Source organism: Rhododendron vialii, chromosome 1a, assembly GCF_030253575.1.
Source record: "Rhododendron vialii isolate Sample 1 chromosome 1a, ASM3025357v1".
NCBI classification, from domain to species: domain Eukaryota; kingdom Viridiplantae; phylum Streptophyta; class Magnoliopsida; order Ericales; family Ericaceae; genus Rhododendron; species Rhododendron vialii.
In genome coordinates, this window is record NC_080557.1 from 21097079 (window position 1) to 21115125 (window position 18047).

Below are 18047 nucleotides of genomic sequence, written 5' to 3' on the forward strand. Positions count from 1 at the left end.
TTGGACTACAATTATTTAGGTTAAACTTTGACATATAAATTTTTTTTTTTTTTTTTGGTTTTTCCAAAGGCACCTGGGCTATAGCCCACCATAGCCTCATACTGGTTCCCCCCTTGAGAGTGTGGGTATTTTCTTAAGAGAGTTGTAAGAGTGTAAGTGTTTTCTTAAGAGAGTTGGAGAGCACACATCAGCCCTTGGATCAAATGAATCTCAACCATTTTTTCAACTTGTGTTTGTATGGTCCCCACACCCTTGTGTTTTATTAGGTAGATAAATGTGAAAAGCGAACAGGAACACTTATACCAAAGCTTCAAAGAATGAGCTCAAGTGATTAAACGAGCTTTTTCAGCATACCAACATCAAATATCTCCAAATTTGTGTTCAAGTGTTAGGTCGTTGTCCCAAAATGGATCCAACCACAACATTAGAATACAGGGACTTCTCCATTCTTTTCCCAGAAACATACTACTACTACTAGTATATTTTACATTCTAACGCTACACGGACCATCCCCTAGACGCCACCTACGCCGACTTTAGAACACTGCAGTTTCTCCATTGCAAAAATTGTGTTCTACTTTTTAAAGAGCGAGAGTCTGCCCAACTAATCTAACCAGGAGGGGGATGATAGGTGACAGGCCAATTGGAAGCACCCTTGTATCGGGCCTATACGTGATTGTAAAAACAGATTATTGAACCTCTTGCACGCTCATCCCACAGCCTATACATGATTACGAAAACAGATTCTTGAACCTCTTTCAAGCTCATGCCAAGTCAAGGTATTGCAAAAAGAAATTGCAAAATCCGATCCAATTTATTGTAATCGATTTGTTTGTATGTTGGTTAGCCGTATTCTCAAACACATAAATAAATGAATTTCCGTTTGACAGAGAAAAAAAAACATGTAAATAAATAAAAACCATTGTCTTAAAGTGCTTTTGTACATAATTTTTGAACTTTTTGCACTAAATTAAGAACTAATTGAGCTTTTAAATTGATGTGTAAACATCAAAAAATTATACACGAAAGTGCTTTATCATGATGAACAAAGATTATGGCATAGAGGGAGTAGCTTGTAAGAAGCTGAATTTCTTGCAATTGCATAGTCAATTGTACATCAGGTGTGCTATGAAAAACTTCTGTTTATGTGGCTATAGAATGCATGTTTTTGTAATTTACTTTTATTATCCACCTCTTGGGACTTGGCGGGGGTGTAATGCTCTTATTATTAGTACATCTGATGTTCTCTTTGCTCTTAAAAAGAAAAAAGAAAAAAGAAAAAAGAAAAGAGGAAAAATGACTCAAAACTTAGAAGTTCACAAGAATTCAAATGTTCTCAAATCCATGCAAAATGCATCTGCATTTCCTGCAATTTCTAATGATGGCAAGTGGAATCCTGGAAAGGAAGTGAAGGGGAAAACTGAACCATTGCCGGAAGGAAAACAATAAGCCATAGTCTGATCTCCCACAAAAAGCTCTATACACCAGTCTCTGAAAATAGCATCCAATGTGATGAAGGGACAAGATGCCAAAGACTATACAACCACACTCAAAGAAAAGCTTCTTCCAAATTTTGGGCATTTTATTAACTGACACTTGCAGTAAACTACAGTAACAGAAACAATAAGGTTTACCAGGATCCATATTCCAAACAATCTGCAAAAAGAAGCTGATCGTCCCCAAGAGAAAGAGAGAGCTCTGGAGGGAACGCCAATATAATCCATCCGCAGATTCTCAACACTTGGCCTCAGATAGCATAAACAAAAATGACCAGCACATTCACAGCTATGTGAAAGCTTCTCGCTGTTTTGTGGGTAGCTCTAGATCAGGCTCACATTCGCTAAGAGGGGAGAAATACTGATCTACCATGTCCGTCGATACTTGTTCCAAGATTGGAGGGTTCCACTGCGGTTTTGAGACGGCTTAAAAATAGGCCATATAGATCATGGTAATCAAATGAAAGGGCCTATTATCACAGGGCACAACAATCACTTATGGATCACTTGGGGTCTATCTGGAACTCATGGAAGAGTAGCGAAGTGAAAGTAAATGAGCGAGAAATTCAAAGAATTTGTTCGGTTTCGAGAATAGAAGGAATGTGAGAAGGAAAATAATTTCCCCTTGTATGATTTTAAAAGGAAAAGACAACAGAAATGATCACGGATCTGGAACTAACAAAGAAATAGAAAGGAAAAGGGGAAAAAAACAAAAAGGAAAAGTAAGCAAGAAAACAAATGACAAATGCCAAAACTAAATAATTTTCTTTGTTTGGTAATGCAAATATCAGGAAAAGCTTGAGGAGAATAATGGTTTTCCCTTGTCAGAGTTCGAAGACAAAGTGAAAGAATAATCAAGAAATCAAAAATAACAAAGAAAAACGTAGATAAACAGAGGAAAGAACGAGGAAGGAAAGAAAGAAGGAAAATAACTTCCCACTTCTTTACCATTGAAATGTTATTCTTTTTGGAAAAGGATTCCTCCAGTTACCGGAGAATCCTGTTCAGCCCATTGTGGGCCTTCTTGTGGACCTTTTCAAAACGCATTTACGTTAAAAATAAAAATTCCGATTCAGTCCTTTCTAAAAGGGCCTGGAGAGGAGCTGATTCCTTTCTTTTCCTTCACCTACTAAGGAGTAGGAAGTAGGAACCAACCAAAGGAGGAAAGGAAACTTCTATTTCTCTTTTCTCTCTTTCCTTGAGTTCCAAACACACTCTAAGTGCCATCAAACTGGTGGTATATACACATAAATAAGCATATAATGTGTGTGCATTTGGGGGAGTATCATATAGTTATCAATAGCTCCATTGCCAATATCATTTGCATTACCTTAGGTGCCAAGTCCTTGTCGACCATCCTTGCCCGAACTCCCTGGTGAGGAAATACAGGAGAAGATATAGTGAGTAAACAAGATCGAGGACGTCTTTCTTCATCAGTTAAGACTTAAGATCAAGAGATATTATACCTCACAGAAGTCATTCGAAATCTGTTTTGACATTCCTTGTAGAGACATTCGATACTCACGGACCAGACACCGATCAAAAGTCTGATATCTACCTTCTCGTATCTAAACAAACATCATCGAATGAGTACTGCATGGATAAAAGTGGCTTGGAAGAATTAAGAAGAGCAAAAGGACCAGAAGGTACTTACAGATCGCAGGGAAACTTTCAAGCTCAATGGCGAGACATACTTTAGCTTCTTTAGGGTTGAAGCACACCAGTCATCATGTGATTTTGCTGCCTCGCTTTCCTGGGATTATTTACTTAATATGTGAAGAATAGAATTCAGAAGTTCATCGGCTGCCAAACTTTTTGGGGAAAATGAAACAGAAGGCGATTTCTCTTGGGACTCAAAGAATGATGCAAAACAACAAAAAAGACATTCTTACCAAAGAATCAATGATTTCTTCAACTGTGTCATGGCTGAAACATTTATCGAGTGTTTCAATCCTAAGCAAATGACAGAATAAAGGACCAGCTAAATCAAAATATCATCGTAGAAGAAATCCACTAGAGTTATTCAATTAACAAACCTAATGAGTATCAAGATGACATTTACTTGAAAGATCCCAGGTCACATTGGCCAAAATGTTCTAAGGTTCTAATAATTAACCCAGACGGAAGCAAGGCCAAAATAAGAAATGATTGTTGCAATTACCAGACCATGAACAAAGAGACGTCACAAAATAATTCAGAAAAAACCAAATCAAATCGTGCCCATTGATTCATTTCCCTTTACTGTGGATCAATCCAAAAACAAATGAATTATTTAATAATGGGGATTGACTGAGGCTCTATCTTGGATCACTATCGGAAACAAAAGTTCACTTAGTCTCCCTAGGGTTTGATGGACCAATGGAGCCATCTTCAGATGGGGACAACACTACAGAAACGCATAGCAAAAGTTGAGCATGGGTCGAGAAGGCAGCCAAGGAAATCTAGTACATCCATGGGGGTCCTTGTAATGATGATAGCTGATAGACATGATTCAAAGTTTCAAACTAGACCAATCGTCATTGCTATGAGAAAAGAAAAACATAAAGCATTCAGTTTCCAATGAACCCCCAAAACAACAAAATGTATTCCTCACAGAATGTCATTCCCTTAAATTATCACCTTTCACAGAGCTATATAAAATGCTCCTCGACAACTCGCTTATGATGTCATTTTGCCCAATGTAACATCCAAACGAAACATAGTGTGTCATGATACTACATCCCATGATGATGCTCTAATTGGAACTATGAGCCAATAAATTACAACGAGTGAGAAATTGGATAGCACCACTGAAGTCATTATGCAAACAAGGAAGGAAAAAATAAGGAAAGAAGAAAGAAAGCCAAGGCCACAAAGAAAAATATAGAAAACAGATACCTGTGAAGTACACTCGTGCTATCAGGATAAACAACATCGCTGTATGTACCGAGAGAAGTTTCAATGACTGAAGGATCATCGGTAACAAGTTTTCCAAGTTGTTCCTCAAGTAATGGAAGCCTCTGTAGGAGGAAAATAATGTAATGTAAAACAAATAAAAGGACAAATAGCATTGCAATAAAGCCCGGGATAGTGTGCTACAGTAAAAAGGAAAATAGTCCAATGGAACTAACTGCAGATAGTGAATAGTGCGTAGCAAGCCCACATCCAATCATTTCGACTCCATTTAGTTTGTCTCCAGTGAGAGCCAAGTACTCCCCTGAAAAAAATATATAAAAATACAGACAATTGTATTATGGGAAATGCTATTTACCACCCTGTGCTCATCGGATAAGAGGGTTATGTCATCGATTACAATGTCAATGCAGATATCACTATTCTTAAAACGAAGGGCATACCATGAGCTTTGCTTGTATAATTTTATTGTACTTTTATATCAATAGATATTTCTTATTTTTCAAAAACAAAAAACAAATTCAATTACTTGCTAGTGGCTAGGTTGAAGGATCGGAGAGGAAGTACGGAGAGATATGTTTCCGAGTGTGGTATAACCGACTCATCAGTGGCTAGCAGTAGGGAAAAGGCAGACAGGAGAATCGGATCTAGACAACTTGCAATAGTCGCCATGCTAAGCGATCACCGCTTTGCAAGCACCACTAGTCAACGCACCAGATCTGTTCTAATCAAGGCATGTCGGTTTTGGGGAAGAGAGTTAAGGCGTTGAGGCCCTTGAGGGATTTTTACATAGAGAGGGATTGTCATAGATGATGAGAGAGGAGAGAAGAGCTTTACTGATACTGAGAGCCTGTAAGTTAAAAGGCCTTTGCTGCCGTTGTTGAATATATATGTATACGTTTGTGCAGTTTCTAAAACAAGGAATTAATCAGCGATGGTGGGGCCTATCCGATTAGGTCCGACTAACAATTAATCACCGATTACTAATTAATATGCACCGATTAATCACCCGAAGGTGGCCGACGCCCGACTAGCAACTTTTAGAACATTGTGTGTGCGCGCGCGTATGTGTGTTTGTAGTGAGAGAGGGGGGGGGGGGGGGGGGGGGGGGGGTGGAGTTGTAGGGTAGTAAAACTAAAAGGGTAAAATGGTCATTTACTTGGTAAGGAGAGAAAAATGTGGAATCATATGAAAGATGATTTGAATGACAACAGAACATTTTGATATAGACTTTCATTAACTGAAAATACTTTTTTGCTTCTTATCATAGGCCTACAGGGCGGTCTACTGAATAACCATTTTACTATATAACCACAGAATCAATTTTTAAAAGAATGGACCAGACCGGTCTTAGTTCCAGTCCAGTCAGCCCACAAGCACCATTTGGCTCATAAAACCAGAGACAACCAACCAAATCATTTCAAATCCAGCAAACCATGTGAACCATCAGCAGTTCAAACGAACGGGCCGGGTCAATAACCTAGACGAAATTTTAACTCTTCGAGCCAAGTAGCACTGACAAGGCCACAACGGGGGACACTTCATAGCTGCTCTGACCCTTCCTCCATTCTATAAGCAAAAGAGCTTAACTTCTTCTACTCTTAATCAATAAGTCAAATGACCACTTTTGGACAGATACAGTATTGACTCTCTCCAGGTCCACCAATTTGTCTCGTAAATTTGTCAACCACAAGTCTTAAACAGCTATAATTTTTGTTGGCTCACCAATTGTCCCAAAAGCTTACGCTATAAGAAATGGGCCCAACAACGTAAATCAAGCAACAAAACAGCCATAATGAGCAACTGCCTCGCTCATTCAGAGACAAACTAGCTGAACACAAGAGGGTGCACAGACAGACAACATACACTAACAAGTACAACTTAAGGGACTTGAACTCAAAGACCTCCTAGAGCTAAAAGCTATGATACCCTGTTATATCACCCATTGTGCCAAAACTTAAGCTATATGGAAATAGCAAAACAATACATACCAAGCTGTATAACACTTTTGAATAAAAATCACCATGAGAGACTTCAAAGAGGGGAAGGAGGAAAGCCACACGTTACAGTCATACCCTAAGATGGATGGCAGAGCAGCAATATGGACCTTGTTGCCAGGACTAACTCCAACTTATTTTCCTTACCCTACTTCACATAACATAAGCAAACAGTGCAAGAACTTAAGCTCCTGTGCCTCCCAAGTTCCAACCATAAAAGATTGAATTGTAAAGGGTGCCCTACACACATAATGGCTGAAAAAGAACAATACTTTACTTATCTGGAATTAGTCAGGTAGAAACTCCCACAACAAATCTAAATGTGAGTCCTCGTTACATCTTCACCAAATTATAAAACCAAAAATACTTGATGTATCGTGTTCCGATTAACTGGTCTAAATAAAATAAGTTGATCATGCATAGAAAACTGAAACACGAGGCAGTGTACGAACAAACCTAAATAACCAGGAAGATGTGAAAGGTAAAACGATGCCCCAGCATCAGGATGGAACCCAATTAAAGTTTCAGGGGTAGCAAAAACCTGCATCAGTAAGCCAAAATATAACCATCTCCCTCCACAGCTGGAGATCCAAACAACGAAATAAACACGTACAAAATTGAATATTATTTCCACCAGACCATCCCCACAAAATGGACACATCAAATCTATCATATTCTTGATTTTGAGTCAAATCTTCATAGGAATCTATTGATGCTGTTAACTGAAGTTGACAGCCAAACCATAAACCTATTGAATTAAAAAATGATAAACTCCAAGAAGAATAAAAAGACAAAAGTGAATCAGAAAAATAGCACAACACGCATAACAAGAAAAAAGTTCAAGAAACATGTTCACATGGAAAGAGACCTATGTCCACGCACAGTACCCATGCAGTTAATCCAAATTACTCCTGTTTTGAGTTCTGTTTTCTGTTTCATCTTTCTGTCCTATTTTTGAACTATGTTGTCCTGCTCAAACAGTCAACCTTAAATACATTGCATTGAACGAAAGTGCTTATCTTTTGTTCATGTTTCTAATGCTCATTTATGTTGAGCAAGAAACGGGTTCTAATATATCGAAAGTGTAATTGGATATGAATCGAGGTTAAAGGTGATATAAAAATAACAGACAACTAGTGCATTCAGTGAAGTTAGAGGTAACACAATACAAGGCAAGATCAGGAAAGCTTCCTACATGATAACGCAACAAAACGCAGTGGAGATTTGATTTTGGTATCCAGCGGAGGAGGAACAAGATAGATGATAGAATGTGTTGAGAAGGGTGTGAGGAAACAGACAACTGGCAAGGAATAAAAAGTTTTTGGCACCATGTAGAGCTAAACGGAGATGGTCGTAGTAATAGGAAACAAGTATTTTGTGACACTAATACACTTGCTTAATAATTTTCAACCAACAGATCTGAGATGGAACCTACGTAGCATCGACATGGATATGGGACACAATACAGACATACCGACACACAAATTCCCAAAAAATAGAGCACGTGACATGCTAGGGAACATGTTGATTTTTTTACTATCCATTTTTATTACAGATGTTCAATAAGACCAATGTCAAAAAACAACACAAAATAAAAGAATCACTAAAAAAATTACAAGTTTAATTTTATTATGACACATATATTCCACATTTTTACCATTATTTCACATTACATTTTCACATTTCCACCAATATAGAGCACACAGTCACACACAAATATTCTTCATATGTACATCTATTCTCGCTCAAAAATAAATAAATAAAAAGGATGGAGGAGACAGTTGGAGAGGAGAAAGAAAGAGAAGGAAAAAAGGAGAGAGTTGAAGAGAGAAAAGAGGAGAGACCTAACTTTCATATTTTGGCTGTCACCGCCATTAAAACTTTGGATTTTTATAATTTCAACTCACTTAAAATGTTTTTGTAACGGCATTTTTTCCCCGAAGCATCCAATGCAAAACAAAATTCATACACTTCAAAATTAAGTGTCGGACACGTGTTCGAAGCATGTCCGAGCATGTCGGGAGATGGTCCAACTGAAAATCATGCAAAAAAAAAAACCCTGACATTTTGAAATTGAGTGTCGGATACGTGTCCGCATCCAGAGAGTATCCTACACCAGTACATTGCCTTCAACGAAGTATCCGTGCTACATAGGATGGAACAATGGCTGGAATTCTTAACTTCATTTGTCCATTAATCATAAAGATCAATCCTAGGGTTGCTACCCGCAAAACCTACCTCTTGTTTTTTACTAATAGACAATAAATATTAAAACTACACAAACAAATTAAAATGATAAACTGAAAATATGTCAACTAATCATACCTTAAAAAGCCTGAGAAAAACCATTTAGACTAAATGTACCCCCAAGAAAGCGTCTGCCCAATTCAAGAGTCAAGATAAATCTGCAGTTCTTGAGAACGAAATCCTCGAGAAGCTCCTTGTGTGTTGCCTCCTCGTCTCCGCAAGAGTTTCCACATGTGTCATCCTGTCTTCTTCGCCAACGTGTTGCACCGGTGCTATCTCTGAGTCACTAGAACTCTACTCAAGATTATCCTCACAACCACCCTATCTTCACCTCTCATGATAGCCAACACTGCCATTTCCCTATATCACCTACTTCACCATCCAACAGCGACATAGGCAAAACACTCCAAAACTAAAACCCCCCAAAAATTAAGAAACTACCCCCAAGGAAAATTCTCACAAATCCGACAATCACCCCATCCTAATCGGACACCCCACAGCATAAATCCCAAACACCCCATCATCTTTGCCGCCAGCTGGAAAAACCAAATGATGAAAGACCCTCACAAAAGCTGCCCACCGTTGTCAAATTTGAAAAATCACCACCCCTAAAACTCCTAATTGTCCCAAACCAACTGGGCACAAATGCAAGAGATGAAGCTATCAAAAACTCCTACACTTGAGAATCCCTCAAACAGATTTAACCTTTGTTGCGCATAATTAGTGCCCCCGAACATAAAAATCTGACCACACAAAGTTCCCCAAAAGAAAATCCTAAGACCTAGAGAAAACCCCCATAAACAATGGAAAGAGGGTGAAAAAAAGGACCAAGAGATAAACAGATCTGCCAAAAAATACCTAACAATTAAAGGAAGCAAGAAAGAAAACGAACAGAACCGCGGGGGGGGGGGGGGGGGGGGGGGGGGGGGTTGTTGTGGCATAAGAAGCATAGATACGGATACGGGACATGGACAGGATCTACAGACATGTGATTTTTTGCAAAAAACTAGGACACATAATATTTTGGGAGATACATTAAACACATAAATTAATGAACTCATACGAATATATATATATATATATATATATATATATATATATAATTGCTATATTATATAAAGACATTATTTTTTGACATGAAAGATATAAACATTGAATGAAAAAATGAGAATAGCATATTGCTTTTTCTTCAAAACATAGATTATAACTTCCATTCTGAAATTTATCTCGAATATTACACTTTCCATTGTAAGTTATTTAATATTAGTTTAATCCAATTCATATTTCAAATATTAAATTTTTACCCACTTTCAAGTTTTAAAATTACATTATGACCCACAACATGTCCCGCGCTAGTCCGGTATGTGTCGGAGTGTGTCCAAAACGTGTCAGACTCAGGAAAAAATACTCAGACACATATTTTCATGTGTAGGAAACATGTCAGGAATGTGTCCGTATCCAACATGTCTGCGATACAGACACGAAAGGCCGAAAGACGTGTCCATGCTTCATAGGTGGCGTCTGCAGGCTGACCAGAGGCTGATTAGGAGTGGGAGAGAGAGAGATGAGGGGGAATACTAATTGGTCTGGACATAACGTGCAGATTGTCCTTCCCATTATTAAGAGTTTTTTAGAAGTATTTTCTCCATTCCTTGCTTTTGACATCCAGAAAAGCACAAGAATCTGCAGATACGGATACGGGACATGGACAGGATCTGCAGACATGTGATTTTTTGCAAAAAACTAGGACAGAAAATTTTGGGAGATACATTAAACACATAAATTAATGAACTCATACGAATATATATATATATATATATATATATATATATATATATATATAATTGCTATATTATATAAAGACATTATTTTTTGACATGAAAGATATAAACATCGAATGAAAAAGTGAGAATAGCATATTGCTTTTTCTTCATAACATAGATTATAACTTCTATTCTGAAATTTATCTCGAATATCACACTTTCAATTGTAAGTTATTTAATATTAGTTTAATCCAATTCATATTTCAAATATTAAATTTTTACCCACTTTCAAGTTTTAAAATTACGTTATGACCCACAACATGTCCCACGCGTGTCCGGTACGTGTCGAAGTGTGTCCAAAACGTGTCGGACTCAGTAAAAAATACTCAGACACATATTTTCATGTGTAAGACACATGTCAGGAATGTGTCCGTATCCAACATGTCTGCGATACAGACACGAAAGGCCGAAAGATGTGTCCGTGCTTCATAGGTGGCGTCAGCAGGCTGACTAGAGGCTGATTAGGAGTGAGAGAGAGAGATGACGGGGAATAACAATTGGTCTGGACATAATGTGCAGATTGTCCTTCCCATTATTAAGAGATTTTTAGAAGTATTTTCTCCATTCCTTGCTTTTGACATCCAGAAAAGCACAAGGTTCACACCTTGTCAATGGAAACAAAACAACTCAACGTCTTTGCCTTCAAAAGCACTGCATTTTACATTAGTAGTGGGCCAATTTTAAGTCAGCTACATTATAAATAAATAAATGACACTTCATTAAGCTTTGCATAAAGATAGACAATCTTCTTGAGCAAAGGATATTTAGAACAAAAAACAATAATCGAGGTAAGCTGTTAGAAATAAGAGACAGAAAATGATCACAAGGATCCCTGGTACATACAGTTTTGTTAGTTGCAACCCTGAACGTCCCAGGTATTGAAACCCCACCACCACCACCCATAGTAATACCATTCAAAAGCGCCACCTACATAGAGAACATAAATACACAACCACAAAATAAAGATTAATCCTGTTAAGTTTAAGAAAGCACCGGAACCCTATCTCCATGATTTATAAATTCATTCACTCACAAGTTAAACCAGTCACTAGCAAGTAGCAATAGCTTTTATCTGGTAACATTATAATGACAATACCGGTCATATTTCCTACCCTTTAACCCAAAGAATAACTGATGCAAGTCACGGAAGTTCAAGAAAAAAGCAGACTCAAATAAGCAACACGTAACTGAAACAGACTAGTTGACAAAATATAACGATGAAATATCAAGATATGACCGAACAGAATGAACAATAGTGAATGGTACAGATACATTGAAAGTAGTTGTCAACTATACATTTCCACCATTAACGACTTGAATGAATACTCACATGTGGCTTCAAATATGTACCTAAGTGGTATATAAAACCATATACTGTTCTACAAAAGTCCTTACAGGCCTCTATGTTCCCTGCAGAAAGTGAAACAAATGTCATACAGTTTATACCAAAGAACAAAAAGATTACACAGAAAAATAAGAGTAAAGCATCTAACACTAGGAATTCAAAAGGGAAATGAACCCAAATCCTGAAGTATACCACACTTAAGTCAAAAAATTACGAAGTATGAGAGTTACAAGGAAATGAGGTAAAGATCGTGGAGATAAGACTAAACCCATTTAACCTTTGACCTATGAATTCAGCTCTTATTTCAAAGAAGGAAAATAATGGGATCTTGCTATTGTACCATGGTAATTCATAGGATCGTGAAGATCTCCAAATATATTCAGGCACGAGCTAGCTAGCGAGCAAGTTGCCTTCGTGAGAGTGCTAAAGTCTCACTTTCCAATGATTTGACTTGCCTGTCTCTCTCTCATTTCCATTCATTACGAAACCGTGGAGCTAAAAAGGGGTGCAACTTACCAACTAACAACCGATTCAACAACCAAAAAAGAAGTTGCTAAGAGAAGTTACTACTCCTGCAGGCTAGAGCACAGAGCCTACCAATAGCAACCCAGATGGAGGCAAGTTCACGAATGTTGGTTTGAGGTACTTGAATTCCAGAACAACTTCTTCACGTAAGCGGCGTATGTACAAGGCTGTTCACACCGCCTCCCTCTTTTATGTACATTGACAAGGTTACTTGCTCATTCTGACGTGCGTGTGCCGAGGGGGGAGGGTGGGCTGCTATGTTTGTCTCATGCCCATACCTATTGATGTAGGACGGTTTTAGGACACCCAGAATATTGCCGCCTACAATAAGAATCGTGGTGGTTTTGGGTGGGGAAATAAAAATATTATTTGGATAAGTGCGCTTAGAAGAAGAAAGGGAAGAATGAGAAGGAGAAGAGTGAACGCAAAGAAGAAAGAGAGAGAAAGGGAGATAGAGGTGCTTCACCCTTGCAAGGGTTATGCAGTTTCTGCAAGGAAGAACTGCAGCCCAAACCCCAATTACAATGGCCTCAGCCTTGTAAAAACCAATTCATTAATCAACTCTATTTCGGAAAGAAAGATTACATCCATATTTATAGGCTAATCAATGGCCTTTTGAATTCCTAGAAGTCTAAATGAAATGAACCTAGCTATAGATGCATACACTGAACCTACTAACATGTGTTTAATGCATCTAGATGGATATTTTTCATACACTAAATTCATGATGACCCTTTTAACTACCAACGAATATTAATGCCAACACTAAATTCATGAAGACCCTTTAGCTACTAAACTACCGTGGATGACCCTTGAACTACTACAACCAAGGACACTTATTTTTGGAACAAAAAACCTTCTCGATGCTCGTACTACCCTTAGCCTTTGGTCTAGGCTTCCAAAGCTTATGAGACTTGTCTAACCACTCCATGGCTATGCCATCACCTATCCTAAGGGTGGGTTGTTTTGGCAGGAATTGGTGGAGAGGAATTTCAAATGATCTAATATATAAAACTATGTTCTACTCTTCTAATCAAATAACGGTGATTCTATGGTCCTTGGGACCTCCTAAATGATTGGTTTGAGAACAAGGGAAGGGACCAATTCTACTTGGCTACCTTCCATTGCCTTGCATAATCGAATTCCATCAAAGACCCTGCTAATTGCCATGCTTTTGTTGCTGCTTCTGCATTGTTAATTGATCAATCAGGGCTCGGGCTTCGTACTACTCTATACTAGGCATATTTTTCCGGGATGCTTTTAAGCCCTCCACTGATGCCATTCCCATAAATAGAACATAAGGGTGCATACATCAAGCCTACAAATGGGTAAACACCACATTCAAAGAGTCAATATGCAGAATCCGCAGAATCCTTCCCCAAACCAGACATAAACCCTAGTTCACTTGGCCACTAATGATGGTAGAGATCCGAGCAAGAGGAATTCAAACTTAATTTGGCCTATCACAAGGAGAAAGAGCACTCGAGGTTCCAACTTACCATGCACAACTTTTCTTTTTCTTTTTCTTTTTTTGGGGGTTGGGGGGGAGGGGGGGGGGATGAAAACGTAAGGCAAATTTGTTCGGAATTATCAAAAAACATTTCAAACACAATTTTACACTCAAAAATAAAGTCGCCTATTCACAAATGAGCTAATTTGTGTAAGGGAAAAAATGCTGACCTTCATTTATTAAATGATATAGAGAAACGATATCACCACCAGCACAAAATGCCCGTTCACTGCCCTTCAGAATTACAAAATATGCATAAGTTGCTTCTGGCACATATTAATACATATAACCCAAAAGAAAGCAATGCAAGTACGATAAACTACTCAAAAGTCAAAACAAAGAGGAAAGATTACCTTCAACATAACAAAACCAATGTCAGGGTTATCCTCCCAAGATTTGTATAGCTTTTGTAACCTAGCACCCTACACAACACAATGAAAACCTCATAAAAACCTCTATCTGAAATAGGCATATGATTGAGTCTTTAGGGTGCTAGAGCCAAATGCATGTAGTGTATACAATCTATATCTCCAGCAACCCAAATGTTTTTCAAATTTTGCCCATTTGAGATTAACCACTAGCTAAATAGATAGCAAGTCCTTTTTGTATGGGTGGCAGGAGGAGGGACCAACAATGGTCCATGGAATTTGGTGAATCACCTACGTGTACAAAGGTCTTTGCTCAAATTGGAATTTAAAAAAGCATGTTGAATATACTAGCACTTTAAGTTCATATAATAACACTAGGGCGTCCAAACCACATTGCAAAAAAAATAGTAGAGGTCAAACGCCGCTTAACCTGAGACTTTTGGGGCTTATTTTACATGCATCAACTTCTTACCAATTCTAACAAGAACTTTAAATTAATCTTTTCTTAAACGCATGGCTACAATAGTTATGATCCAAATATCTTCTTGCTTCGTTATTTTAAACTAATAGGACTTCAAAACTTTTAGATCCAAAAGTTCAATATTTGATTGGAAATTATTTTCTTCAATTCTTTTTATTTCTCTAGTATTTGACTTGAAAAGAAACAAAATGAGATCAACTAAGCTAGGTTCTTTGGTTTTGTTAGGTTGGGCTTCAAAAGTAATGATAAAAATGACAAAAGAATATCTTCTATATCTGTTCTCCGGTTTAGATGCATTTGCAGTTGAAGATCTATAACCTATGTACGTATATAATTCAAAGCCATTTATTTGAGCAAAATAATAGTTTGCCGCTCAATAATGGCAAAGTCATATCCTTCCAACGGCTACGGTGAATCATACCAAAAAAATGACTTTGACACCACCGGTAAGAGCATCTCCACTGATTTGGCAAAACTATTGAAATTACTCGACAAAGCATTTGGCACAAGAAATGTTCCCATACATCACCCCTCACCTTGCTTTTTATATAAGAGTAAAAGGTGAAATAGTTGTGCCAAATGGCAGTGAACCAACAGAACAAAATCGCTGAAAATGGTAAAATGACATTGTAGCAAGCCAATTTTTGTCAATGGCATTGCAAAAGAATACAGATACCAGTGGAGATGCTCTATCCTTGCCAAAAAGTTCCTCTAGTTCGCTAAATGCCCACTCTAGCAATCACGTTGGCTTTGAAAAAAATGGCTACAACTATTGGAGATGCTCCCATTCTATGCTCATGCGAAACATTAGTAGGAAATTGCAGCTAATAGTCTCACCCATCCTGATAAATCATAATGGGTGTTAACCAATTACACAGACACACACATATAAGGAAAGCAACACACCACGGCAGTGTTGAGGGCATTGAGAACAGGGGGTCTATTGAGAATTGCAGTTCTGGAGCAAGCTTTGCCTTCAACGAGTACCTGAAACATTTTAAGTTTTGTGAATAGTAAATTTTCCTTCCTATTTTCCTCCCACTTTATTTTCTTTTCTTTTCCTATCTTTTCTTTAGGTTCCAAACAGAGCTAGGGTTTAGCGAGAGTGAAATTGAAGCCTAATATTGAGGGGAAAAGAAAGAACTTACGATGTCATCACTGTCATTGCTGAGGGCATTGGTGGACAAGGAGGTGAGACTTCTGTAGCTGGACTTGAAGGGAGAAATGCGAAGACTACGCCTGATCAGAGATGCCGACTTCAAGCTCTGCATCTCTCTCTCTCTCCCTCTCTCTCTCAAACCCTTTCTTTCGCCTTCCTGACGGCGTTTGGATGGATGATGTGTTTTTGGTAGATACAGAACGAGGAATGAGGGGGATTTGAAGCCGGACATGTAACGAAAAGTGATGCGTTAAGAAGGGTGGCTTTTTTTTAAGAGTGGAATTGTAATTGTAACGAGGTGTTTGGATGATTTTTTAGGGAGTGCTTTTTAGTTATTTAATGGAAAAAAAATGTTAATTTTATTGAATATGGGATAAAAGGTATTCAATAAATCTTTAAAATGTTTTGTGACTCCCTTTTTATTATAAAAAACTTCGGAAAAAAAAACTGAAGAAATTAAAATTCTAAAAAATGTTTAAACCTCATTATTTGATTAGAATTACTGTAAATACATATTTTACGTTTCAAATAAATAAATAAATAAGGGGGGTGGGGGAACAATGCATTTTCTTCTCCAAAGTTATTCGGTGGCTCAGGAAGGAAAGAGAGGTGGCCTCCGATCTCGATCTCGGTCCATCAGGTTCAGAGCCTCTGATCCCGTTCATCAGATTCTCTCTCTCTCTCTCTCTCTCTCTCTCTCTCTCTCTCTCTCCGCCGATCCCGTCCACCATCACCGACGACGATGGTTGCTCTGACCCACCATCACCGACGACGGGGCAGTCCCCTTTCTCTCTCTCTCTCTCTCTCTCTTTGATTTTTCTGGCTAGAAAAGGTAAAACAACGCCTTTGATTTGCAGGGGTAGAATGGTACCAGAAATGCCCAAAACTCTTCTGATTTGCTAACGACAGGGCCTGGGGTGTCGTTACAAATCCGAGGGACGGGGGATATGTAGTTCGAACAGTAAACAAGTCCGGGAGAGGAAAATTGGAGCCAAACACCGGATATGTGTGGAGCCGGGATTACATCTCCAGCTTCTTGGCAAATCTGGGTACCATATTCGGTATCCAAACAGACTATGAATTCCTGTCTCCGTTGCGAAGTTGTCGATATGCATACAGCATACCCGCTAGGCGCTAGCATTCAATTTTCTCTACATGATGGTCGTTTCACTTTCTTACTTAAAAAATAATTAATTTAATTATTTTTAAGTTTAAAAATAATAAATATAAAAAATATTTTTTTAATTTTTTTTGCACGTTTGATATCAAACAAAATTCATGTTTCATATTTTTTTATTTCAGTTAGCCTATTATTTTTAAACTTAAAAATTACAAATAAGTACTTATTTTTTAAGGGATAAACCGGAACACCGCCTAGTATTTTAAGCAATATAAAACCATGGGTACACCATTTGGTGTACACACCAAATATACACCACTTTTTGTGGAGCCCATTTAATAATCTCACACAAATGATCGTAGCCACTTAATTTTTTAGAATATGTTTAAGCATCCTTAAAAAAAAATAGCTTCATGACAGAAAATTGGGCATAGAATCGATCAGGCTCTCATTGATATCCGATGTTTTTTTTCAAGAGATGCTCATAAAATGTTTTTAAGCAAATAAAAAGGCACCGATCATTTACGCCGAACTCCAAGTGAGACCCACATAACACAATGTACATTTGGTGTACGGTGTACCCATTTAAGAGCATGGAGAAACCAAATACAAAATATTAGGCCAATTTTGGCCTAAAAAGCAATGTAGCTTAATTTTTTTTGTTTTCAAAAAGAAAATTGCATTTGTTGTTTTTCGTCAATTTTTTTTGAACTATTGCTTCGTCATGACAAAAGGAATCTAAAATTTGGGTTTCAATGTTAATTTTTTACTTTTTAAATTCATTTCATAATGAAAGCAATAATATACAAAAAAAAAAAATGACAAAAAATAACAAATGTGAAAAAAATTTGAATAAGAACAAAAAAATAATCCAACTTGATTATGCAGCCAAACAGGGCCTTAGTATGGCCACATCTTGAATGAATATTCTTTTTTGATATGCCATCTTGAATGAATATCATACATTTGAAATTTAGAGTTTTTAAATATCCATCCTTAATCCTCATCCCTTGTAAGTTTTCATCCGACATTTTTTGAACAATTAAGTTTCCATCCTCACTATTAAATAATCCTAGGATTGCCCT

At 37.6% G+C, this 18047-nt stretch overlaps 1 protein-coding gene across 5 annotated transcripts; it reads right to left on the bottom strand.

Moving 5' to 3' along the window:
• Positions 1 to 1164: 1164 nt before the first annotated feature.
• LOC131332521 (3-hydroxyisobutyryl-CoA hydrolase-like protein 1, mitochondrial) lies at positions 1165 to 16029 on the bottom strand. 5 transcript variants are annotated; one of them, XM_058366844.1, is made up of 14 exons: positions 15832 to 16029; positions 15590 to 15670; positions 14188 to 14256; positions 14005 to 14068; positions 11785 to 11864; positions 11298 to 11381; positions 6841 to 6925; positions 4606 to 4691; positions 4373 to 4494; positions 3388 to 3421; positions 3150 to 3248; positions 2962 to 3063; positions 2826 to 2867; positions 1165 to 1904 (listed from the first exon to the last, which is right to left on the bottom strand). In XM_058366844.1, the coding sequence occupies exons 1-14, from the start codon at positions 15952 to 15954 to the stop codon at positions 1785 to 1787; spliced, it is 1191 nt and encodes a 396-aa protein (XP_058222827.1). In that variant the 5' UTR covers positions 15955 to 16029; the 3' UTR covers positions 1165 to 1784. The 5 variants fall into 5 exon arrangements, with proteins under 5 accessions (XP_058222827.1, XP_058222819.1, XP_058222810.1 ...); XM_058366836.1 differs by having other exon boundaries at positions 1165 to 1965; XM_058366827.1 differs by having other exon boundaries at positions 3388 to 3448.
• Positions 16030 to 18047: the final 2018 nt, after the last annotated feature.